Source organism: Myodes glareolus, chromosome 16 (assembly GCF_982192425.1).
Source record: "Myodes glareolus chromosome 16, mMyoGla1.1, whole genome shotgun sequence".
Classification (NCBI taxonomy): domain Eukaryota; kingdom Metazoa; phylum Chordata; class Mammalia; order Rodentia; family Cricetidae; genus Myodes; species Myodes glareolus.
In genome coordinates this window covers 26,775,832-26,802,627 of record NC_142041.1, presented here as the reverse complement: position 1 = coordinate 26,802,627, position 26,796 = coordinate 26,775,832, and the positions used below count along the sequence as shown (strand labels likewise).

General features: G+C 42.9%; 1 protein-coding gene across 1 annotated transcript in view; it reads left to right on the top strand.

The window, feature by feature from the left end:
- Tmeff1 (transmembrane protein with EGF like and two follistatin like domains 1) overlaps positions 1-26,796 on the top strand; it is an 81,576-nt gene that overhangs the window by 10,608 nt on the left and 44,172 nt on the right. Inside the window, exons 2-5 of the mRNA XM_048419765.3 lie at positions 7,700-7,809; positions 13,947-14,076; positions 18,156-18,182; positions 20,477-20,573. Coding sequence (XP_048275722.2) covers positions 7,700-7,809; positions 13,947-14,076; positions 18,156-18,182; positions 20,477-20,573 — 364 coding nt within the window. The remainder of the gene's footprint in view (positions 1-7,699; positions 7,810-13,946; positions 14,077-18,155; positions 18,183-20,476; positions 20,574-26,796) is intronic.

The following is a 26,796-nucleotide window of genomic DNA, read 5'->3' as shown; positions in this document are numbered from 1 at the left end:
GGTCTATGGAGGCAGTCTGTTAACTACACTTAGAAAATCCTGAAACATGTATGTAAACAAATGTGTGCGCAAAGTAAAAAACGAGAGTATAACTGTTGAGTTGGGAGCGTAGCCCCTCATCCCTGGCATCCATCCCAGTCCCCAGGCCTGGGAGTTGTATTGGTCTGGACTCCAAATCCCAGCATGCCAGGTCCTGACCCCTCCCTGGGTGGGGGGTGTCAGGACCACTCCCACAGGGTGTTTAAGTGAGTTCCCAGAGGAGAAACACATGGGGGGTAGGGGAGAGAGACCATGGCATTTGCATGTTACATGCTGCTTGCTCTAAGGTGCTTCTCTATCTTTAGCATCTTAAGAGCGGTCCTATCTTTCTTCTACAGAGTGGTTAATTACTACGATCACATGACTGATAAGTGGAAAAGCCAGGAGACTGCTGGAGGTTGTGCCAGACAATACCTTAAATGCCGCATTATTGTACATGTCCCTTGGTTGTGTCAGATTCCCAATTTCAGTACCATGATGGTTTAATCTGATTTACAGAAGGGGTGATATCTCTCTTGCCATTTAAAACCTGCAGTTCAGTGGGTTTCATATGCCTAATGTCATCGTTACCCGCCTATCCAAGAGCATGTCCATCACTTGGGAGAGAGAGCTGAATCAGACTGTTAGGTATGAACCACCAGTCCCATTAACCCTCGCCTCTCCCTCACAGCTACAGAGGACTGGTGTCTGTGACTTTCTGTATTCTGGGCATTTTATATGAGCAGAATCTTGTACTGTACGGCCTTTGTGTGCCTGGCTTCTTTCTCTCGCTGTCTTTTCAAGGCTCGTCATACCGCAGCATACAGTCTTTTTGATTTGGAAGGTAATATGAGATAATCATAAAGCTAAAAATAATATTTCAGAAAGACAGACTAATAAAGAAACTGCACATCTCTGCAGGAGAGAACTGTACTTCACAGATGGGTGTGTGAGCGCACACTCATTCATGTGTGGTGTGGTTCCTTTGTAGAGATCAGAGGACCTCAGTGTCAGCCCTCGCAGCCACCCTTTGGAGACCTGGTCTCCTTGCTGTTTTTCTTCCACGATGTGTGCCAGGTTAGTTGGCCTGTGAGCTTGCAGTTCTGTTTCCGTCTCCTATCTCGGGGTACAAGTGCTGGGATTATAGAGACTTGCACGATGTGTCTAGTTTTTATAGTTTTCAAGATGTCCAACTCAGGTCCTCACTTGCATGGCCGGTCCTTTACATAGGGAGCCATCTCCCCATCCCTGAAAATTCTTCTATAGGCATTACAAAAGGTTGGATTTAAAAAATTAGTTATTGCACTTTTTTTGTGCCCTGGGAACTTGAACCCAGGGCTGTGTGCCTGCTCGGTAACCACACCACCATTGAGCTGCGTCTCTAGTCTGCACCTTGCCCGTTTAAAAAAAGCCTTTAAAAAAGCTGAATGTATTGTGTCAGGAACTGTAGAGATTTTGTCATCATTATTTCTAATAAGCATCATAATAGATTCACTTTATGCATCTGTGATAGGAAAACACACAGGGTTGCCAAGCTAGTGTCAGTATCCTGGAGATCAGAACCAGGAGGGAGGGAGCGAGGGAGGGTGTGAGAGAGCGAGGGAGCACTGCTGTCCAGCATCTCTGGTCAGGACTGGGTGTTTTTACTCCTCTGCTTGCCATTCAGGTCTGTTCTCCCATCTGAACCTGCAGCCGTGTCCTCTCTGTCACCTTGCCTGGAACATCCTGACACACACGTTTAGAACCGAAGGAGGCAGCAGGGAAAGATGTGTGTGTGTGTGGAGGTGCAGGGTTGGTAGGATGGGAGTGTTGTTTAGCCAAGGTATTTTGGCAGGAGCCTGCAGAACGCATGAAAGGTACTGGAGATGTAGTTGTGCGTCAGGCACGTGTGCAGTTTCTTTCATTCACATGTCGCTTAGAGAAGTTGTAGTCTGTCTCTGCCATTAATGCATTTTAATATCATTGTAGACCGCGTTTGCATTATGGAATACTAAGTTCATTTTCTCTGCCACCATGTCCTGAGAGAAGATAGAGACTGTAATAATAATGTTAATTTAGCCAACAAGTTAAAGAAAATTTGATTTGTAATTCTTTTTTTTTATATTTATTTATTTATTATGTATACAATATTCTGTCTGTGTGTATGCCTGCAGGCCAGAAGAGGGCACCAGACCTCATTACAGATGGTTGTGAGCCACCATGTGGTTGCTGGGAATTGAACTCAGGACCTTTGGAAGAGCAGGCAATGCTCTTAACCACTGAGTCATCTCTCCAGCCCTGATTTGTAATTCTTAACGATTTGCTGGAACTTGAAGTTAACAAGTTACATATGTTCCTTGACTTGCCCTGACTTAGAGTTTCAGCTGCCGTCACTAGAGGGGCCTCTCCGATGGGTTAGGAGTTGAAGTCACATCTCGGGAGGGGGCAGATCTTTGCCGTGTACTGGGTCTACTTATTCGAGACACTGATGTTTTGAACACGTTATGTCATTGAATCAAAAAGGCCAAGCATGGGAACTCGGCCCTCATTGAGCCCTATAATCCCTAGTTTGTCCGTGGTGTAGCAAACTGCTTCTGGTTTGACTTGAAATCACCTTGAGGTCCTCCCCCACCCCCAATTAAATAGTAACTGATATAGAAGCCTGAAAAGGGGAGCAGTTGCTCGTTGTAGAACTGGTGGGAAGACAGTTGCTGTTACCATTCTTTATTTTTCCCAACTGGGTTTTCCTGTAGGGATATAAAAATATAACGACATATATGTATAGTTTTATGTTCTTTTTTCAATTAAACGTTCACATAGTCATTATGAAATATTTGTGGATTATATAAAATGAATCTTTAAATTGGTATGTAATAGTCATGACTGTACCACACTGTTTCAGGCAGGGGATCTTGTAAATGTTTAACCTTTCCGTATTTTTAGTTTTCAGCCTACATAGGGGCCATCATGGGATTGCTTAACTGGCAGCTGGGTACACATGTGTACACATGTTCCAGAACATCATTTGGGGACTAAAACCACCCATGAGGGGCTGTTGTTTGGGTGGCTGTGCTTTTCTAAAAGGGGTTGTTTTCCCCCAAATACAAGGAACATGTAGACAGTGATTATAAAGCCGTTGAAAGTGTGTTTCTGAAGACAAGATAACATCTTCAAATATGCCTTGTGAGGAATCAGCTGGGACTCCACCAGAGAGGAAGGGACGTTTTTGTTGTTAATGAGGCCCCAGGAAGCAGCCACAGAAAGGGCTTTCCCTAGTTGTGCAGCCTGGAGCTCGAACTAGATGAAACGAGTGAATTTGGCATTAATAAGGCTGTGAAAGCTGAGCAGGGTTTGAAGCTAGTTGATGGAGAACGCTGCCAGGGCGCAATCCAGAGAGGATGGCATGATCGACGGCCGAAGACAAAGTGTTTGGATGTGGTAAGAGCCCTCTTGTCGTACGGTCCAGTAGGGCTCTGATATTTAGTTTTTTTGAGAAATTTACTTTAAGTAAATGATTCATGAATTTAAAATGATTCATGAATGCACGGAATATTTTATTGTAACTTGAACATATATAGTTTATTAGATGATAATTTTGAAAACAGGTATAGAATTTTCCCCTGAGAATAGTTTCTTCCTCCTTGACTAAAGCATATTCATAATTAATTACAGATTCCATTTTTCATAAGATTTCTAGATGCAGAATTGTAAATGGGAATCCATTTGTTTTTGAAGCAGCTCACCTTTTCCACGTCTCCTAGTTTACCTTTCATGGGAACAATTGGTTTTCACTCCTGTGAAATGTTGGCGCACATAATTATAATGACGTCCATGTGGGCTTAACTAGGTTGGGTGGCTCTGAAACATAAAGACATCCTCCCGTGATGGGAGTTAACGTGTTCTTGGCATTCTGCAGCGTGTCTGTAGCCTGGAGAATTCCTTGTGCCGCAGACCTACTCTAAAGGATGCATACTTTGATTAATCTGGGTAGTTAAGAATGCATTGCTCTGGGCTTGACAGTCTGTGATAAAGGACTGATCCAATAAGAAGTGGCCAGAACTGGAGGACAATAAAGATTATGCTAGAATGGGAGGGAAATAGTGTCATCTGCTAGAGAAGGATCAAGAAAAGGGCTGGAGGGTCACTGAGATGGCCCAGTAGGTAATGGTGCTTCCTGACCAGCCTATGACACTGGAACCCATGTGGTGGTTGTTCTCTGACTTCCTCGTGTGTACTGTGGTACCCCTACCCCCAATAAATAAATTAAAAAAAATAGAAGACTTAAGAAAAAAAGCTGCCATATTGTTAGAGTGAGATTTTGTTGACTTTGAAGAAAATGCTTTGATAGGAAGAGAGAGGAAGGCCAGTTCCTGAGTGGCCGAGGAAGCCACTTTTGCTGTAGTTAAGGTGTTATTACGTCTGGGACTTCTACTTTGAACCTTAGCTTGCTCTAGAGTTATATGTAGGTCGCTTTTATGAAATGGCAAATGTTTCTAGTAATATGCTAAGATCTTGGAGGCTGCTGCTTATCGTGATTGGTGTTGAAGGTTATGTCTTACTTGCAACGCAGGGGATGCATGTATCCCCAGGATAGCTACAAAGGTGGCCTAGTGTGGTCTATAGAAGACATCATGTCACAGTGCCAAAGGGCTGGGCACCCTTGCTAGAGAAGAACAAAGTGCATTTGATTTCATTTTCACAGTACTTTTCAGTTGGGAGTGATCTTGTCTCCCCAGGTGACGTGTGTGGTAAAGTCTGAAGGCATTTGACTTGTCACAGCTGGAGTGACCCCTGGCACCTCGTAAGTAGAGGCCAGAAATGTCACTCAACACTCCACCAATGCTCAGGATAGCTCAGTAACTCTTAATAATTTTTCTCAGCTATCTAGCCCAGATTGAGAAGACCGAAACTCTGTGGTCACACTGAGTTTACTCCCTTTTGGTTCTTTATGACTGTTAGCCAAGCAGACTTTTTTCCTGTGTGCCTGAAAGGTGGTAACAAAGCCATATCATCCCGAAGGCCTGCGGGGGCCCTGCTTTGAACTGCGTGCTGAACCTCTAGTGAGTGGTGCCAACAACAGGAGCATCTGGCAGCGCTTGCTCCTGCTAAGCAGGGTTCCTGCCCCTCCTGTGCATTGTTTCCCAGCCTTGAAACGTTAATGAGACTGGAGACAGGTTTTACATTTTGAGAAGTGGATGATGGGCAGATTGGTAACCAGGGCAAAGTAGTTTTGTTCTGAGCCACTCTTCTGAGTGCTTTTTTGTGCAAACTATTTTTATTTGGAGAGCTGAGTTTTGACGGCCTTCATAACAGCACATCCATTTTGCTGAATTTCCGTTTTGGGCTCAAGAAGGCAGGTGTGTGATCATCGTCATCACTGACAGTAGCAGAGTGCCCTCTTCCCCTGGTACTGTGTAAATGCCTAACAAGGGCCCTCAGAGAGTCCTGTATTGAGTTCGAGCTAAGGCTTATGCGGGTTAGGGGGGAGAGCCCCAGGAAGTAATGGTGCTTTGGACACATTCATAAATGTGTGAGGAAGCAAAAAGACGTAAGGCTTTTGCTGAGAAATGTTTGTCTTAATTAAGTTTGCCTGTAACTGTTGTTATTGCTATCATATTTAATGGTTTTCACCTGTGACTTAGCTTCTAAGAAGAGGGCTTGTTTTTATTTTAATGTATTCATTTGCTTACTTCCTTCAACAATAATCTAGAGGAGTGGACCGCTGTGGTACAGTGACCTCAGGATTCTTGTCACCCATCTTTCTTTCTGCATCTTTATGTGTGGATGGCGGCAGCTTTAACTATAGATAACAGGACCTTTTGGGCTGAAGCTGTGTCTTTGGTAGTATTTGGAACTGGGCCTGCTGTAAGTTTTTATTGACTAGATATAGAGGGAAAAAAAGCCCATATCAAGGAGTCTTGAAAGCTAAATATGTTATTAAAGAGGGAAGGAAGGGCAAGCAAAAATTGTGAGAAGAGAGCCAAGAACCCAAGGCTTTCACAGCCCCAGGTAGAAGGAACTTAGAACCCATCTTCTGTATGTGGAATAATTTGTAGACCAGAACAAACAGTTGTATCAGTTGTCTTCTTTTAAGTGCAAAAATGTTGAACTTTAATCTGTTTCTGTGACCTGGCAGCCTATTTAAGCAAAAGGGAAAGTAGCTGCAACCCACAAGGGTGTAGACGGTTCCTACACCAGTGCAGTGCGTGGTGCTTCAGAGTGTCAGCTCAGGTACGTACTGGTGACTCAGTTCCCTTAGGAGCAACGCACTGCCGGTCCCCTTTCAGGGAGGTCCAAACAGATGGTGAGAAGAGGCTAGTGAGATGTCACTAGTGTAGCTGTCCCTCGACATCGGACTCTCCTTCACTCTCTCCACAAGCCCTGTTTTGAAAACGAGGAAAAGAGAGTATGCAGGGATAGTGGGTTGCTGGGGAAGGGGGTCTGTTTACTGGGGCCTACCTCATCATGACTTAGAGTGCAAGAGACCTCTTGTACTTTTTCCGGAGTCCCAGCTGCAGCCAGCCGGGAGTTAGCTTTGGTCTCTGGCTCCTCTGGCTTACATGCACATGACCATGGCTGTACGGAGGTGGTTTTTAAGGCAGTCATTTACTGTGTGTCTGTGCACATTTGTCGTTGTGGCTCCGGTTCCCAATGGGGAGGTAGGGAAATGCATCCCGATGATTCTTACCCAGCTCCACTTGACTCAGCACTTACCTGGAAGCCACGCATGGGTTTCTGAGGACCTTTAAGCACGGCTTCCAGTCAAGGGTGACAATCTCGGAGCAGAAACAAATTCAGTGATTGACTGAGCTTCCTATGGTAAAATTAACTCAGGCATTTAAAAGTTTTAATGAGAGAGAAGTTTTCGATTTCCTTAATTTTGTGTTCATAAATGTTGTATGAAGTTCAAGTTAATTTTATAATTCAGACAAAGAATCTAAACTATCAAGACAATAGCAAAATTATTTTGTGTTTAGCAAACCAAAATAGAAGAATTCTGTAGATTTATCTTTGGAAATTATGTTAAAAACTAGCATTTTGAGGTTCCTTTTGGGGGCGAGTTCCTTTTAGATTGTCTTAGGGATATACTGAACATTTTGAGTCTTAGAAGAACTTGCTTTTCCATTTTTATTTTTTAAGGATTTATATATATATATATATATATATATATGCATGTATATGTATTGTGTGTGTGTGTATGTGTATGTGTGTGTAGTGTAATGTAGTGTAGCGTATATATATTTGTCTGTGCCTTCATGCCGAAGCTGCAAGAGGACTTGGGGTGACTCAGCCCTTTCTACCTGTCTCTGCAGGTCTTTCCCTAAACCTAGGCTTTACAGTCTGGCCAGCCAGCCCCAGAGATCCTCCTGTCTGTGTCTGTGTCCCACTTGGTGCTGGGGTTACAGGTGTAGTTAAGTGCCTGGCTCATTGTGTCGGTGCTGGGATCTGAACTTGGGTCCTCATGTTCTGTAGCAGGTGCTCTTAACTTCAGGGCCATCTCTCTGGCGTACATTTTTTTAAAAGTATTGTCTTGCTATTATACCAGTGAATGAGATACTCAATACATTTGTTCTTTTATTAATTAATTAATATGTGTGTAATACACATAATTATACATTATGTGTGTATATGCGTGTTGTGTGTGTGTTGTATGTGTACGTATGTTTGTAGATACTTGAAACAATGTTTTCCTCTCTTGCAGAGTTAAGTGTGAGAGAATCTGATATCAGGGTGTGTGATGGGTCATCCTGTAAATATGGAGGTGTCTGCAAAGAAGATGGAGATGGTTTGAAATGTGCATGCCAGTTTCAGGTGAGAAAACCGAAATCAGCTATTTTAACTTTTTTCTCCCGATTTTATAATAATACTGCGTTCTTCAAATAAAAAGCACACATCACCTTGAGCCCCACAGGAAATTCGACTCACAGCCCACTAGTTCTTTCTTGCCAGGTGAAGTCCTGATATTTGTGCTTTCTGTGCTTTATTCCAGAAATGAAGGAGGTCAGGTGACTGTACTAGATGTGAACACACACAGGAAAGACGTTGTCATAGCCAAGTGTGAGCTTTGCCACAGTAGGGAGAGAGCAGGTACCACAGCAGCGCCTCTTAGTGCACAGGTTCGCACCGTTTCCTCTTTCTGTTAGCCTGGCTTCCCTCCCCTTCTCTCCCATTGCTGTAGCGGCTCTTTAGAACCAGGATGGAGTAGAGCCTCGGGGAGAGTCGGGGTTAGAGATGGGAGAAATTGGAGCCATAACCCAAGAGTATGGTGCCTTCGCTTTTCCTTCTGGATTTTAGTTGTGCTGTTACTGTGTGAAAAGTAAAGAAGAGGAGAGTGACCTCCACCTCCTCCTCCTCCTTCTTCTTCTTCCTCTTCCCCTTCCCTCCCCCCTTCCCCTTCTCTTCTTTCTCTTCCTCCTTCTTCCTATCATTATTACTATTATTTTATTTCATGTGCATTGGTGTTTTGCTTGCATGTGTGTCTGGATCCTCTGGAACTAGAGTTACAGTTATGAGCTGCCTTGTGGGTCCTGGGTTCAAGTCTTCCGGAAGAAAAGCCAGTGCTCTTAACCACTGAGCCATCTCTCCAGTCCCGAGAGTATGACTCTTGATCGCTCCTGATTGCTGGTTTTCTTTGATTAAATTATAATGTAGCTGTAGGTGTTTTCTCAGAGACCCCCCACCCCCATTCAGAATTGGAGACAAGGTATAGAAGGAGCTTGGTTGGTTTTCACTTACAGTCTTGGTCTAACTAAGCCTGCCATTTTGAATTTTGAGGAGAGGAAGGCCTTCAGAAAGCAGGCATCGAGCCTAGTAGATTAGTGTTTCTGGTAAACCCAGTGACCTCCGCAACTGCATGGCCTCCTTCCCTCAGCAGTATTCCACCTGGACAGAGAAGGCGCATTTCCCACCTGCAAGATGTGGTAAGAACACACAGGGAAGGGCACTTGTTTGAAACGTCTCTGAATGCTATAAAGCATCACAGCGCGTATGTCCATTCAAAGGAGTAGAGAATGGACATAGCGAGGCTGGTAGCTGTGTTTGCTGCTATTGACTACCCAGTCTGGTTCTCAGGGTCAGAGAGACTGTTCATTCACTGACACAGAGTGATGTTTCTGTGGGCAGCCCCACAATGACCACTTTCTTCCAAGCTTGCTTAGCCTGCTCTGGCTGGCTTCATACCCTTGCTGCCCGTTGGCTAGGGACATCAGTTCCTTCTGTGCCTGCCTTTCCATGGGGCTCTTTCAGTTCCATGGAGCTTGTCTTTTATTCTGCTTTCCTTCAGTTTCTGAAAGCCCTTGAGATTTTTTTTTTAAGATTATATAAAAAAGTAGCCTTTTCAATGTCCTTGAACAGCTAAAAACCTATCTTTCCATGATCTGTCTTAAATCCTTTGGTCCTTAACCTGTGGCAAAGCAGGAAGAGAAATATAAGTGAGAAAGAGAGATCACTAGATGCTTTTTCAGGCGTGCTGTATGCTGTGTTTTAGGCTGGATGCTAAAGACGTTTTAAAGACAGTTTTCTTGCCTTGTAGGGGCAAACCGCCTAAGGACTTAAAGCATGATTTTTTTTTTTTCCTCCCGCTGAGGAATCCTTCCTTTGCTCTGTTCTGCTATCTTTCTATAAGATTATTGATCTGTTCATAAAACCCAAATTACAGGCAGCTTAAAAACAATGGCTTGACATGTATGTTAGGCATATCTCTCTGCTTTGTAAATATTAACAGTGCTAATCAAATTGTTTGAAAGATTGCTTATAGTTCTGCATGCTTTCAGTGCTAATGCAAGCTTCTGGGGCATGATTTAATAAGTTCCTTTCACAGAATGTAGAATTGTACATAGCTGCGAATTTTGTTAGTTGACTAATAAAAGCCATTATCTTGCTACTTATAAACAAAGCCACCTACTAATTATATGCATAGAACAATTATTAATAGTACATCGTTTCCTTAAAACTTAGCGTCTCTAGTTTCCCCTTAGTTTTCTTTCTTCCTCATTGTATTAGAGTTCTGTCGGCTACCATCCTGTGTTTGTGTCTGGGCTTTTTTTTTTGGTTGTTGTTGTTTTTTGTCTTTTTTGAGATAGTGTTTCTCTGTGTCACAGCCTTGGCTGTCCTGGAACTAGCTGTTGTAGACCAGGCTGGTCTTGAACTCATAGAGATCCTCCTGTTTCTGCCTCCTGAGTGCTGGAATTAAAGGCGTGTGCCACCACCGCCCGACCTGTGTCTGTTTTTACTACCATCCATGTTCTCTTGCTAGACCTTTGTGTTGGAGTTTTCCATAGAAATAGAAACAGCAGGATACATGCACATGAATTTTTATGGAGTTGGAGAAAGAAACTCGTGAGCAATTAGCTTATTTGATATAGAGGCTGAGATCCCACAGTGTTAAGGGCTGAAGACTGGGAAATGGAGTGATATAAGTCCCTGTGTGAAGACTGAAGACCATCCCCCAGTTCAGCCAGAGGGAAAAGTTTACCCTCCACCATGTTGCTCTGTTTGACTTCTCACCATATTGGATAATGCATATCACCTGCAGGCGCACAGCCTGCTCTACTTGGTTCACTGACGCCAGTGCTAATTTCATTTGTAAATGCCCTCACAGAGACATCCAGAAATAACTTTAAATCCGGGCACCCCAGGGCCTAGTCAGATTGCCACATGAAATTAACCACCACAGCATTGTTAGTCCTTTTCCTCACGGTGACAGAATACTCAAGCAGAACCACATGGGAAAAAGTCTTATTTAGTTAGTTAGTTTTTGGAAAGGCTCGTTTTGGTGCACATTGTCAGAGGCTCAGTCCATCGTGGTGTGGCGGAGTGGAGTGGGTGGTCACATCGTGGTGTCCAGGAAATAGAGAGGAGGAATTAGTGCTCGTGGGCTTCTCTGTCCAGGTCCCAGTCTTCCCAGTCTGTTGGGTGGTGCTACAGTATTCAGGGATGACCTTTCTCCCTAAGGACACGGGCTTTGCTAAGCTTCACAGCATCTATCCATCAGTCGAGTTGATGATCAAAGTGAACTCTGCCATCAACATTTTCTTTACTTTATTGTGATCCAAACAATCCCTGGAACACAGTAGGTATACGACAAATGCTTGAAAGGATGGAGTTCCGGAGCCGACTGGTGCATTATCTTCCAGACAGCTGCAAAAAGCTGGCATATCATCATCATCATCTTAATAAGGAAGTTTCTTTCCTCAGCAAAGGTGGCAGATTAGGGGTCAGAAGTAGGATCAGTCTGAATGTTGTAACATTGCCTGGATCCCTTATTTGTCCAAGTTTTCTGCGGGGGTTCCCAAGAGAGACCCTAGAAGCCAAGAATGACGAAGGAGCAGCATGTGCTTTCCCGTCTGTCACTCACGGTAGGTGCTTGAGACTGGTGGCAGGGATGCTAGGGTCCTTGTTCACCATCATCACCAAGTGACTTGGGTGAGACTGAGTAGTTTGTGTCTAATGTTGGATCCCTCTGGGGCAGGTGTGACTCTTCCACTTATCAGCTGTCCTTTTATGCACACACTCAAGGCTTCAAAATGACAATGACAGCAACAATCCCGGCTAATAGTTACTGAGAATTTACCCTGCTGGATATAAACGCCACAGGTAGCTTTCCCTTGTTTAATCCCCATAAGATTATTTGAGAGGATCTATAGTGTTGCCTTCAGACAGATGGGGAATGTGGTATGGTTTCACATGGGCCTAGGATTTGCGACTTCAGAGCCCTGGCTCTGACGTCATGGGCTTCATTGGTAGGACGTTTAAAGCAGCTGTCCAGTGCTTACTGGGTTACTGTTCTATAAATGTTAAGGTTTCCAGTCCTATCAAACTCAGAACTCTTTCTTTATTACCTTTAAATGAAATTCATAATGTAACCCACATAAACATATGATTAAAGAAATGAATACAGTGCAAAATTTTAATATAAAAGAAAAATAAAGGTCATTTATGATATGAATATTTCATAATTTACATGCTTTAGAATGTTAGAAGACAATATAGTACTCAGGCACTTATGTCTACTTATAATGAAGTTGAATTAAAAATATTCATAAGCAGTTTCATACACAAAGCCCTCCAAATGAAAATTTAATTTTAATAAAAGTTCATGTAAGATTTTGCTGATATTGAACATATAGTAAAATCAACTGGTGATAAGATATTGTGTTAGTTAGCAGTTGCTGAATTGTACTAATATGCCATATTTGTGTTTTATACACTGAGACCAACCACTTAAAAATTAGTAAGTTCGTTTATTTGCAAAAAATTGAAACATACAGAAAATTAAAAGACATAATATGAAAACTTATCAACATTTTCTTCTAGAATTTATGCATATTTTTCTAAATTTTGCTGAATATAATGTATTTTCTTGTTATATTTATTTTACATTGTTTTAAAAGTTTTCACTCAGTTTCATGGATCCTTTTTTAAAAAGGACAAGTTGTGCCGGGCAGTGGTGGTGCACACCTTTAATCCCAGCACTCGGGAGGTAGAGGTAGGCGGATCTCTGTGAGTTTGAGACCAGCCTGGTCTGCAAGAGCTAGTTCCAGGACAGGCTCCAAGGCTACAGAGAAACCCTGTCTCAAAAAAAAAAAAAAAAAAAGGACAAGTTGTACACGATGGCGCATGCCTGTGATCTCTGAATAGAAGGGACTCTGTAATGAGTCCCTGTCTCAAGAACCCCCATCTCCCAATTCTTGTTTTCAGTATACAACCCTGATTGCTAATGAATGTCAATTACTTTTATATATTAATTGGCTGTTTATAATTTTTCTGTAAATGTTTTGGCTCATTTTAAAAGAACATTTGCACTACTGTTATTTAAGTAACAGTGATAGCTTGTATCATTTTGTGATACTTTCTCCAAATTTCAAAAATTCATTTATGCTATTTAAAAAATATTAAAATAACTTTTAGCTGGGCAGTGGTGGAGCACACCTTTAATACCAGCACTTGGGAAGCAGAGGCAGTCGGGTCTCATTGAGTTTGAGGCCAGCCTTGTCTACAAAGCAAGTTCCAGGGTGGCCAGGACTATTACACAGAAAAATCCTGTATTCAAAAACCAAAAGTAATTTTTTTAATCTATGTGTATGCATATGGGTCTCTGAGTGGGCATGTGCAGTGTCCATGGAATCCAGAAGGTACTGGATTGCTTGTAGCTGGAGTTAGAGTTGCCAGCTGCCCATGTGGGCCCTGGGAGCTGAACTCCGGTTCTCTGTAAGGGCAGAACATGCTCTTAACTACTGAGCCATTTCTCCAGGCCTCCCTTTTGTGCTGTTATTGACAAATAGAGTCAGTGTCCTTTTCCAAATCTCATCACCGTTGATCCTCATCTGCCACCTCATTCCTGCTTTATCCTTCCGTGCTCAGTTTGAATTCTACTCTCTGTGGAGGTTTTCCTTAAACACCCTAGCTTTTAGTTCTGGAGGTGGGGCACCGTACCTCCTGTCTGATCTATTGATTCCAGATCACGTGATTCCAAACACGATTTAGCTTTGCATCCCCCCCCCCCCCATTCTAGCAAGATTATAGGATCCCTGAGAACAGAGATGCCGGTGTATTTCCTGTGTCTTCCTGTTCCTTCCCTGGGGCTCTACTACTAGACGTATTGAGTAAAGGAATTTTAATGATGAGGTGAGATCGCCCAGGCAGCTCTCTATGGACACTCTCACTGTGACTTTCCTCTTAATTTTTCTGTGGGTTTCTTAGCAAACAAATAAAGTATATGGCTCAGGGATGTCCAGTTTCATAAGGGTACCTGGAAATTATTTTCATTAGGAACGAGAGAAATCTGTGAGACAAAGGCAAGTCCTCTGTTAAAAATCAAATACAGGGCAACCTGTGCTAATAGCAGAAGAACGCCAACAACTCTGCTTCTGTGTTCATGAGTGTGACCTGTGCCATTAATATTTATGCCGAGTTCTGAGAGTCTGTTTCTGTTTTTTGTTCTTTTGCAGTGCCATACAAATTACATTCCTGTCTGTGGATCAAATGGGGATACTTACCAGAATGAATGTTTTCTCAGGAGGGCTGCATGTAAGCACCAGAAAGACATAACAGTGGTGGCGCGTGGACCTTGTTACTCCGGTATGTAGACTGTTAGAAATGGGGTCCACCATATTTTCCAAGCGGAGACTTTAGCCAGCATTGTTTGGCTCACATTGCCACAGGGATTGATGCTAATTGAGGGAGTTTTATTCATATTTTATGTTACTGCTGCTTAAGGGGGGTGATTTTTATATTGACTGTATGCCTGTTTTGTATGAGGATGTCACATATTCTTTGTTTGATAACCCAGGCATTGAACAAATGTAATTTGAAGCTGGGAACTGGCATGGGATAGGTTTTTGTTTTTATTTATTTATATTTTTGAGATGATTGTCTCTAGAAAACCTCTATGAGCATTTCAAATTGTATTTCTTTCCAGATTATTTTCTCCTTTCCACCCAGCACACCAATCCTCCTTATTACTCCCTCCTTTCACCTTTCTGAATTGGTGGTAGTTGGTTCCAGGAGGCCTTCCTTTGCATTGCTTTCTGGTGTTTGAGGTGGAGGTGGAGGTGCAGGTTAGGTACTGTGTAGAGGCCAGAGGTAAAGATGGGGACTGATCCTGTCTCCATTTCCTTCCTTTTCCGATTATGCTACAGTGTTTAAAGTTCTCCCTTTTAGTAAATGTGAAGGCTTTAGGACCAACTGTAACTTAGTAGGCAGAGTCCCTAACACTGCTCTCACTGAGGTTACCAGTGATGTTCAAGCAGTTCCCCAATCTGTCCTCTGGTATAATTTTCTAGAAGGACTCATAACACACACTAAAAATTATTATAGTTATGATTTATTTCACAGAAAAAGATATACTTAAAATTGGCCAAAGAGTAGATTCTGGGTTAGATCCAGGATTCATGGACAGCCTTACTTCCTCATGGAGTGCTGTCTACCGGGAAAGCTGAGGTTTGGTGCTGAGTTTTATAGGGGCCTCATTCCATAAATGGGTTAATTGGTGGATTATTTGTGTTGTTGAGCTTAGACACTAGATCAGTGCTTCTCATCCTGTGGGTCGGGACCCCTCTGGCAAACCTCTGCCTCTAAACATATTTGCATTACAATTATAGCAGTAGCAAAACTGCAGTTACGAAGCAAATGAAAATGGGACTTCATTAAAGGGGGACACAGCATGGGGAAGACTGAGAACCACTGCTCTGCACCCTCTAACACTGTCCGACCCAAAGCTCCCGTTCTGAATTACCCAGCTGAGCTTTCTTTTTCTTTTCCTTTCTTTTGTGTGCATGAGTGTGTGATATATGCACATATGTGTGCAGGTACACTCCTCAGTGTGTGATATATGCATATACGTGTGCAGGTACACTCCTCCATGTGTGGATGTGTGGAAACCAGAGGGAGACATCTGCTATCTTCCTTTGTTTCTATTTTATTTATGGGTATGAGCGTTTCACCTGCTTGTCTGTAAGTGGACCATGTCCGTGCAGGGCCCTAGAATGTCAGAAGATGGTGCTGACGCTTTTAGAACCAGGGTTGAGGGTCCTGGGAAGTAAACTCAGGTCCTCTGTAATGGCAGTAAATGCTCTTGACCGTTGAGTGTTCTTCCAGCTCCTTCATCTTATTTCTTGGAGATACGGTCACACTGCATTGGAAACCACTGTTGTATAGTTAGACTGGCTGGCCAGGAGGCTCCCAAGAGCTCTGCCTCCCCAGTACTGGTGTTCCTGGAACATGGTGCCACATCAGGTTTTTTAAATGCAGATGTTGGGAGTCCAAACTCACATCCTCGGGCTTGATCTTGGTAGTGCAGCTGACCCTCATACTGTGAGATATGACTTGCCCCCCTCTTCAGTTCTGATGTAGAACTTGTTCCTAACAGACACTCCTATCAGATGTACTACAAAGTACTGCCCAGAGACATAGCTCAAATATCAGACTTCTTTGGACAAGGAGAAATTTTTTACTATACACAGAATAATTAGGTGCTGAGAGAAAGTACTGTGTTCTTGGGCAGTCATGTGATGTTGCTGTTAGGCTGTCATGTGATCTCCTCATATACTTCACTAAGTACATTGCGCTTCACAGGCTTGCTCTAGACATTTTTGGGAATCTTCCTGATGCCATATTAATCAATTATGAGGAGCATGTGCTTAAGACGCCACGTATTTGATAGGCAGTGAATGTTAAACAAGAGGTAGAGGGTAGGTTGCAAAGAACACTGAGCCAGGAGGAGAAGGCCCCACTTTAAAGATATCCCAGCCTTTATTTACCGTGTAACCTTGTGCTGGTCACTTAGACTCTCTTAACTACATTTCCTGCATCATTACATGGGTGTTAGTTTTCTGGGCTTGTTAGGCTTGGGAACACCAAGGCCATGAGGTGCCGTGTTGATGTGGTTTGCTGGCTGGGCCATGTTTTCATGTCATTTGGGCTTGGAAAGTGTCCTCTTCTGTGAGTTAGAAATATTTCCTCTTTTAATTCCTCAGAAAAACCTTTTCTTCGGCTTTATGATTTCTCCTCTGAAGTCTTTCTCCTATTACATCTCTGGGAAGTGTGTTATACCTTCTATGTACTTATGCATGGAATATGCAACATTTCATTTCTCTGACAGCTTACAGCCACACAAGTGCTTCTTAACCAGAAGGTGATGTGTCCTGTCCAGGGAAGCCTGATACCATCTAAGGGCTGGGATGAACTCATGACTGTGTGTTCCTACTGATAAGATTCTACAAGGAAAACTCCACTGTGTTAACAGAGTAGTCATAGTGTTTAATGTATCTAGGAATGCTTAATGGCCACACAAGTTGTGAGACTTAATATTTTCTCAAATTGGCCATGGCTTGCACAACAGTTTAGGGTGAGTGTCTTGTGTACTAGGCATGCGCCTTATTTATCTCTGTAATCCCGTCACAGTGCTCAGCACTTAACATGTATCCTTTTAATATATATTAAATGCAAGGGAGATGGGTCAGTTTTCCTAAGGAAATATGGTTGTAAGTTTTTACAAATTCACTTCTCATCTTCCTCCTCCTTTTCTGTGCCCTCACTTTTCCCCCCTTTCCTTTCAGGAGACATCCTTAAATGATTGATTAGATCAAAACTGAACACATTTGAAAACTCTCCAAAATGCACAGAATTTATGCACTATGACATGTGCTTTCTAGTTCCCCCGTTGCTTTCTAGTTCCTCCGTTGCTGTATAGCTTAGGGCTTGTCTACTGCTTGACAGAGTCTGGAGGGAACGGACCCATACTGTTCTGTTATTCAATATTATCTTCCAGCTTCTAGAGGCCATTTGAAGAATAGAATTAATTCCCTGGGTCAAGACATCATTTCCCCTGTAGAGTTCTGGCTGAAGTGTCAAAATCTTCATCTGCCATCTCTGTTTTATTTTTAACCTTTACAGCTCCATGCTGATATGACCGAACCCCCTATTTTCACCATGTGTCATGTATTAGTTCTTTGAGCACTATAAAGTAAAATTTTAGGGTTTGGAATATGACTCATTGGTAGAGTGATTGCCTAGTGTGTACAAGACCCAGCACTACAAAAATAATTTAAATTTGTGCATTAATTACATTTTAGATGGATTTCTCTCTGAGATTTATCCTGAATAGATTTCCTGGAGGAAGCTAATTTTATCAGTCCTATGCAGATTCAACCCTGAGGTTCTCCTCGCTAAACCTTAGGGATTTTTCTTTAAAGCCTTTTGGCCTCTTGTCTGCATCCACAAATTTGATTCAAGAAGACTTTTGGAGCCAGGCTCAGCTTTTATCTTTCTAATAAAAGCAGTTTGTTCAGTATTCCTCTCCAGCCCTAACAAAATTAAAATCTCCCTTTCCTTTTAAATGAGTGTGTTAGTCATTTCTCTTTAGTTGTTCCTAGTGTTTGTTAGCCATGGTGCTTGGGATCTGAGTAGTTCCTGGCTGTGCTGGCTTCAGAGATAGAAGAAATGTACTTAGTCTATAAGGAACACTGACGGTTGTGTGTCTAGGTTACCTACTCGGTAGAGCCTAAAGTAGACATGAAAATAAACTTAACTCTTAGAAATTTGAGAAAAGGAATATCATGAGTGCTGTGGTTTTATTTTTGATAAGAAATGTTACTATCTGAAAAGATGAAATTTCTGGGAGAGATGTTTACATTTGCTGTTTTTTTTCCCCCCTTCAGATAACGGCTCTGGATCTGGAGAAGGAGGTGAGTTTCACATGCTTTGCTATTGGAGACGGTTTCATTTTGTAGCTCAGGCTGGTTTGGAAATCACTTTGTAGTGCAAGTTTCACCTTGAACTCACACTGATCCTCCTGTCTCGGCCTCTGAAGTGCTAGCACCCCGGGTGTGATCCTCTAAGCTCAGCGCAGATACTTCTTAACGGTCTTTGTTTTCCTTTGATTTTTCTTAACTCTAAGATACGATTCACATATATAAGACTCACTCATTTGAGGTTTGAAGCTCAAGGGCTTTTAGTGTGCGTCGAGTTAGGGACTCTTTGCCACCAACAGCCTTGCAGGAAGCCCTGCTCCCTGGCCACCATGCCTGCCTTGGCTCTCTCTCTCTTAACCATAGACAGTCTTGGCTCTGTGCAATTTCCACTGAAGGATTGTTGTCAGACTAGTAGCTCCTGTTAAACTGAGGTGACACAAGCTAACGTTTGTACAGAATTGTCCACACAGGTGGTTTTTATCATGAAACATTGTTCAAATCTTTTTATTCTTTGCTTCCAATTGTTATTCATAGGGATGTGTGTGTGTGTGTGTGTGTGTGTGTGTGTGTGTGTGGTGTTTAGAATAACAGGGTCAAAAATTGCAGAGTAAGTTGTGCCTGGTAAGGGAAAGCTTGCAGAACAACTCTGGTGGAATTAAGAATTAAATTTAAACCTTTAAAACGTTCTGTATTTCAAATAAAAGAATCTCTGGTGTTTAAAAATGTCATATTTGGTAATAGCATTGAAGGCCCAGAACTGAGGGTGACTCGTCATCATCATTGTTTAATGAGGCTGTAAATATTACTATCTATTCTGTGCAAAGTAATATTTGAGGTACCCTGAGGATATGTTAAAAGAACACTCATTGGAAAAATTCAGTCCAAATATAAACCATGGTTATGATCCTAACCCTATGAAACTTGTGCTGGGCCCCTCCTTCCTCTGTCTTTGATAGGATCCTAAAGTTTCCGAGTTGGAAGGAACTTTGAAGGACTGTAGAGAATGGAACATTTATGGGGAGGAATTCAAGGATGGGAGTTGCAGCCAGAAAGAAAATGATAAAAGCAACGAACAATAGGATTTGATTTAAATGGATGTGTTTAAGCAGGAGCTTTGTAATCATGTGTGAAAGCTAACTTCATGAATTTTAGATCTGAGAGCGAGAAAGGATTTTTAAGAGATCATGTGGCCTGCTCCCTGTGGTCATTGTTCCATTAAGAAACTCAGATGCTCCCAAGATTTACTAATATCTTACGGTCCTGGCTGTCTTGCTGAGAACAGAGGTTCTCAGCCCGCAAGGGAGCGGTGAGGAAAGGCTTAGTGGTTTGCTCAGCCATTCCCAATGTCTTGATGGTTCTGAGGCCTTAAAGTTATTAACTATGGTGATCATTGCAATCTGTTTGGGTATTCATTTACGTTTGAGGTGTGCTTCCAATCAGAGAGCAGGCAGATGGCATACATGGGAAGATTAGGAGTTACCTGTGGACTTGGGTTTTGATCAGTTCTTCACTGACTGGTGCCCTGCTTTAGAATTCTGTTACATTCCAAGTCTCGTGAGGCTGAAATCCTTCCTCACTGCTGACTCCTGATCAGAGAGCTGCAAAGATCCACTCTAGTTGAGGCCCACACGTACAGGATGCTCTTGTTTGGGGGATGTGAGTCCATTGGGGGTTAGCGACATATGCTCCTTTTGTTGCTGGGAAAGAGATTCACAGATTTCTGCACCTGAGTATTTGTGCCAGGTGGGCCAAGTAGAGATGGGGGGGAGGGGCTTCGTAAGGGCGCCCCTTTTCTCGTTCAAAGTTGGAGACAAATATTTCTGTTAACCCTGGAGTTAGTTTTTACGTGTTTAGAACATTGGGCATGGAGCGGACGTGAGGGAAAGGTGACTGTTAAGTTCTAAGTGTGGTCCAGCATGTCTGGACCTCAGCTTATACAGGCTTCTTTAGGAATGGTAGCCCAAGCTGGATTTTTGCTTGTTTTGTTTTCTCCTACTCAGTGTTAAATAGTAATTCTTTAGAAATGTAGTTTATTAAACCTCCTGTATTGTTCCGCACACACAGCCCAAGAGGTTATTTTACAAACAGCGCTGCGGCATGGAATATGTCGTTCAGTAGTAGCAGCAGTTTGGGGCTCCCACTTGAAGGACTTTTTAGAAGTGATCCTCTCCAGAAGCTTGGGTGCGTTTTTCTTCGGAACAAGATAATGACTCCTGAAAACTTAAAGCCGATCTGCAAAGGATCCATCCCAACTTTGGGTTGAGAGTTTAACTTTTCTGTTTAAACAGAGGAAGAAGGCTCCGGAGCAGAGGCTCCCAGGAAACATTCCAAGTGTGGACCGTGCAAGTACAAAGCTGAGTGTGACGAGGATGCGGAAAACGTTGGGTGAGTCGTAGCGAATGGGACAAAGTGCTTTTCAGAGTACTCCTTGGCGTGATGCTGCCGGTCTGGAGGTTCCGCGCATGCGTCCTTGCATTTCAGCCTGTTAATGCGAGTCTGACTCTTTCTTTTAAGTTGATGTAATACAGTGACTGTTTAAATAAGTTACATATCGGAATGAGAATTCATTTACACTTTATTGAGTTTTGTTTGTGTTCTTTAAAAGTAATTTTGTTTATATTAATATCGATGCAGTCATCAAAACTTGTTTTGAATCGTCCCATCCCACTCTCGTTAGTATCTGTACCGAACAGCTTCTGTTTGGTCTCTTGCAGTTTTTATGCAAAAACTTAATCATCTGTTTCAATGCATCGAGAATAAGAAAAATTGCAAAAATTTAGTTGTATTATTAACTATTTTGTATCATTGAAGCGTACTCTTACAAATCTCAGTTTTACAGTTCATGTTTTTCTTATCCATTTTCAGCCCTCACCAAGGTGAGTTTAGTGGCTCACAAACTCACCCAGTTCCCTCCCCTTCCCTGTAAGGAGTGTTCGTGGCTAGACTAGTAATAACACTGGCTTTTATCAGGGTGGAGTTTGAGTTCCTGTCATCAATGTCTGGGAAGTCTCTCTCTTTGGTTTTCCTATGGTGCTTAATTTGTGCAGATCAGATTTTCAGAGCTTTGCTGTTGGCTGCAGGGCTCGACAGCGAGGTGTACCTTCTTCATTTCCTCTGTGCGCTCCAGTGTGTATCCAACAACACCCACTTTTACAGAGATTATCTCTTTTGTACACATTTTTGGTTTCAGGTCCTATGTTTTATTCAGTGCTGAAATGTATTTCATCAGAACAGTGTATTAATTAGCATTAATGCCCAGAGTGAGTTTATGAGTCAAGACCATTCCATTTTCAGTGTTTGTGGCATACTGTTGGCTGTTTGGGTGGCATTTAGTAAAATTAAATGCTTGATAGTTTACCTAATATGTATACGATAAGCAGATTGAGGAAAGCGACTTCATAAATCCTAATGTCATGTTTTTGCACACTGTTTACAGGAGTGGCCTGTGTCTGTGTCCATCACAGTGATTTGATATAGGAAAACCTTTTTTATTTTAATTCAAAGCAGACAGTAAACCATAGGACAAGAGAGAGATGATATATACTTCCAGACTATAAATAATGCACTGTCTTTCCTCTGATGTTACTAATGATAAGGCCTGATGACACAGCAGTGTGTGTGCATGTGTATGTGTGTGTGTGTGCACGCGTGTGTGCATGTGCGCATGTGTAATTACTCCTTTCATCACTTGTCCTTATGACATTTTTATAGTAGTGTTCATAGACTACATAGCTTCCCATGATTGATTGGCTGGTGTATTGGTCTGTTTTTATTCCTTTAACAATACCTCTCTATTCAGCCCTGTTTTATACATTTCTCAGCTGTCATTTTTTTTCCATGCTTAAATAGAAAGAGATAGAAGATTTGAAACTGAAACAGATTCCATTTAGTCTCAAAAGTGGCTCCAAATAAGACATCTGAATACCCACCTTTGTGTGACTGCCTCCCCCGAAGGTGCAGCACGTTCCCCATTTGAGAGAATTAGTTTTGTGTGTGTCTTTTTATCTGCAAGTTTTGTAGCCACTGTTTTTTTTTGGCAGAGACCAGCTCTGTGTAACGGGAAGTGGGCACCAATCAGGGACAGGCTTACCCGCAGGCAGAGGAGCACATGGACTGAGATGAATAGCCAAGACCAGGCGAGGAAATGATGGGACCATAGGGAAACATCGAGGAAATGATTGGCACCTCTGTCTAGAAAATGGGTGGTGAAGCTAAAGTACTTGATGCTACTATAGATATGCAACAAAAGGGAATTTTATTTATAGGCTGGTCTTTTATCTATAAACTACCACCAATTGCGGGTGTAACAATGTGGTGGAATTTTCCTAATTTTCTTTTAAATGGGCTTTGATTCTAAAAAAGCTATCTGTGGAGGTTTTATAGGTCCTTCAGGGCAGCTACAGACAACTTCTGGTACAGGACACTACAACATGCAGAAATATGACAGTAGTTAATAGCTTTGCATTAAAAAATATATTCCTTTAAATTATGTGTATATGGGTGTGTCTGTGTTGGTGTGATGAGAGCAGGTTCCTGCAGAAGCCATCTCCTCTCCCTCTGTTATTTACCACTCTTAATTTACTTGGGAGGTAGGAAAGGCTCAGTGGGTAAGATCGCTTGCTCTGCAAGCGCAAGGACATGAGTTTGAATCCCCAGCACCCATGTAAACTCCTGGGCATGGCTGCATGTTCCTGTAACCTCAGCACGGCAGATGGAGACAGGGCAGATCCCAGCATCTCCCTGGCTAGCAGCCTTAGCCAGAAACAGTGAGCTTCAGGCTCGCTGAGAAACTCTATCTCAAGGGAAGAAGGTGCAGATTGATAGATAAAAATACCCTCAGATATGGTGGCATATGCTTTTGATCCCAGCATCTGGGAGGCAGAGCCAATCATATCTTTGTGAATTCGAGGCTAGTCTGGTCTATGTAGCAAGTTCCAGGCCAGCCAGGTCTACACCGTGAAACCCTGTCTCAAACAAACAGGAAAAAAGCTAAAAACAATCAATCAAATAAAAAGAACCAAAAAAAGAAAACACCCCACATCCTCTTCTTGCTTCTCAGGTATGCATATGTACACATATATGCCATCTACATACAAATTATTGTTTACACATAGTTCCATATATTTAGGGGTATAAAGTATGCTGCTTTAGTACACTGTGCACTTTTAAACCAGGGTGATTGGCATTTCCATCACCTTGTCTTTTCTTCGTATTAAGAACCTAGGTTTTATGCTTTTCTTTTCATAAAATATCTAACAGGTTATGGGATGATAGTGGTCCTACTGTGCTCCAGAGCTCCAGCACACCTGTGAAGGTGTTTCTAGTCGGAGTGAACTGAGATGGGATGGCCTAGATGTGGTGACACCATTATCAGGGCTGGATGAATAGGGTAAGATGTCCAGCAGCCATGTTGCCCTGCTTCCTGCCTTAGGATGCAGTGTGACCAGTTTCCCATCACGGTGGTCTGCTCTTTAGCTGTGATCCAAAGAAACGCTCTGTCTTAGTTACTGTTCTGTTGCTGTGAAAGGACTCCATGATGAAGGCAGTTTATAGACCAAAGCGTTGAACTGGGGGCTTTCTTCTGGGTTCAGAGGGTGGTGGAGAGCACAGCATCAGGCAGTCGGGTATGGCCCTGGAGCAACTAAGTAGTAACTGGAGGTTTACTTACATCCTGGTCCTCATGCAGGAGGCAGAGAGAGTGGAGGAGAGAGACTGGGCCTGGCTTTCAAAGCCCACCCGCAGAGACACACCCCCTCCAACAAGGCCACACTTCCTAGTTCTTCCTAAATAACCCTAAACTGGGGACCAAGCATACAAATACATGGCCTATGGGAGCCATTTCCATTCAGACCACCACACCCTCCTTGCTTAAGATGCTTTTGTCAGGCATTTGCCGTAGCAGTGGGCAAAGTAACCGATCCTGTAGTGGTCCTCAAACTGACTTCATAATCCAGGGCTTCTCTGACGTGCGGTTAGAAAGATAATGTTCTCAAACATAACTATCATAGCAAGAGATCTTGCATAGTTTTAGATATGGGTATCCATTAAAATGTTTTATCTTTTCTCATTTAATATCTTTCCTGCCAGAAGAAATGCTGCATAATCTATCTAGTTTCTTACACTTAAGGTTCTTTCTATTGTTAATAGATACTTTTTTTTTTTTTTTAAGAGCAAGAAACAAGACTGGTAAGAAGGAATAGTGGTACCATGGAAATTATTCTTCTGTTTCTTAAGAGAAATATCTATGTTTTTAACCAGCTACTTCAATGGATATTTAGTTAATTACACTGTATAGGTTCCTCCCTCCTGTAGCATGAGGGGTCGGCTTGTTGGGGTTTCTGTCCCGCCCGGTACCCCACAGCCGGCAAACCCCAAAGAAAATCACACACAGGACTCCATAAGATTATAAACTGATTGGCTCATTAGGTCAGGCTACTTATTAGTTCTTATAACTTATGTTACCCCATTATCCTTATCTACGTTAGCCACACGGCTCAGTACCTTTCTCAGCTGGGCAAATTACATCCTGCCTCTTTGGTGGTCTGCGCAGGAGTGGCAGAGGGAGCTTCCTAGAATACTCCGAGTCTCTTTGCTCCACCTCTACTTCCTGTCTGGCTTTTCTGCCTATACTGCCTGCCTGGCCAATCAGCGTTTTATTAAAATATGATTGATAGAATACAGATAATTCTCCCGCACCACCCTCCCTTTTCATTTTCTTCCTTTAAAATTACATTTTTTATTTTTGCTTATGTATGTGTGTATGTGTGGATACCTTCTGAGGACACGAGGGTGTTGGATGTTGCCTGATATGGGTAGTTTTGTCCTGTGACAGAGCAGCAACGCTCTTAACCACATCGTCATTTTCCCGCCACGCCCCGCTCCTTTTAAAGTCTGTGTTTGTGTGAGATACGTGTTTGGATGTTTGCATGCCATGACCCATGTGGAGGTCAGAGAGAGGACAGCTCTGGGTGTCACCTCCACCTTGTTTGGGACAGGGGCTCCTGTGGGTCTGTTGTTTCTCTGTGACTGCATGTGCCAGCTACCTGGCCTTTGAACTTCTAGAATTCCCCTGTCTCTGCCTCTCATCTCATGGAATACTGAGATTGCAGTCCTCTGCTTGTCTTTCTGAGGTTTTGGGGATTAGAACTCAGGTCCTCATGCTTGCTTGTCAAGCACTTTACCCACTGAATCATGACCCAGCCTCCTCCTTCCCACTTCAAACTCCCGAGTGTTAGGATTACAGGCACGTACTGCCATGTCTGACTTTCCTTGCTTTCTCGAGCACAATATATACATTTTTACACATTCTTGAAGTTTCTTGCCTAATCTTCCCACAAGCTTCTCTGGAAGTTGGTGGGAAGTCAAGGAAGTAGTTTCCTGATTTTACAGGGGAGGGTGAGCCCAGAAGCAGCGGAAACAGAGCACAGGCCTGTGACAAAGAACGTACCCTGTGTGCTGTGTCTGTAACACCGGCGTGTTCTTAGAGGGTTCTGGTAGGCAGTTTCACTGTTATACTTGAAATGCCATTCTGCTCTGTGTTTTGTGTTCTTATCTTTTGTTTCTAAAGTAATTTTTTTGGAGGGAAATGGGGAGATAGCTCAGTTGGTAAAGTACTTGATGTATTGGTGTGTGATCCTGAGTTCGATCCCAACACTTGAAAATATGGGTATGGTGGTGCATACTTGTAATCCTTCCCTGCAGATTTGGAGATGTGCAGATAGATCCCTGGCCTCACTGGTCAGCCATTCTAGATTTATCTGTGAGCTCTAGTTCCCAGGAAGAGACTGTCTCAACAAGGTGGATGGTTCCTGAGGAACAACGCCTGAAGTTGAACTATGGCCTCCACATGCACAAGCACACATGTGTCTGTGCACCTGTAAACAGATGCACCTTCACACATGAACACACACACACACACACACACACACAGAATTCCTGGATCTGGGGGTAGCTCAATTGGTAGAGTGCTTGCCTAAACCAGGGTTCAGTCCTCCAGTCCCCTGCATTTCATAAACAGAGTTTGGAGGAACGTGTCTGCATTCCCAGCACTCGAGAAGAAATGGAGTCATAAGGACCTGAAGTTCAGGGTCCTTCTCCGTCACACAGTGAATTTGAGGCCAGCCTGGGTAACATGAAACTCTGTCTTACAAACAAAACAGCCAACCAACCACACCAACCCAAAAAGCAAAGCAGAAAGTTTTCTCTTCTGTCGGGTTGCTAAGTGCTGCTTCTGGGTACCGCCGGTGCGTCTTGTCGGTAAACTCCACTGATGTTTGATGTTTGCATCGCTGCCCCCTCCGACAGGAAACAAAACACGCGTGTGAGCAGCAGCTAGTGTAGGAATAACTTCCTGCCAAATGAGCTCCTGCTGTTGCTTCCCAGCAGCCTTTGTGATCTCTCTTGGTGCCCCCCCCCCTTTCTTGCTTGCTTGTTGGCTATTTTCGGTCATTTAGAATTGAAGTTACTGGGGCAAGAGATGGCTCGGCCTCAGCAATTAAGAACACTTGCTGATCTTGCATGGCACCCCAGTACCGTTCCTGGCACCCAGGTTGGGTCCTTCCCAACCACCTATAGTTCCAGTGCTAGGGAAATCCGACTCCCTCTTCTG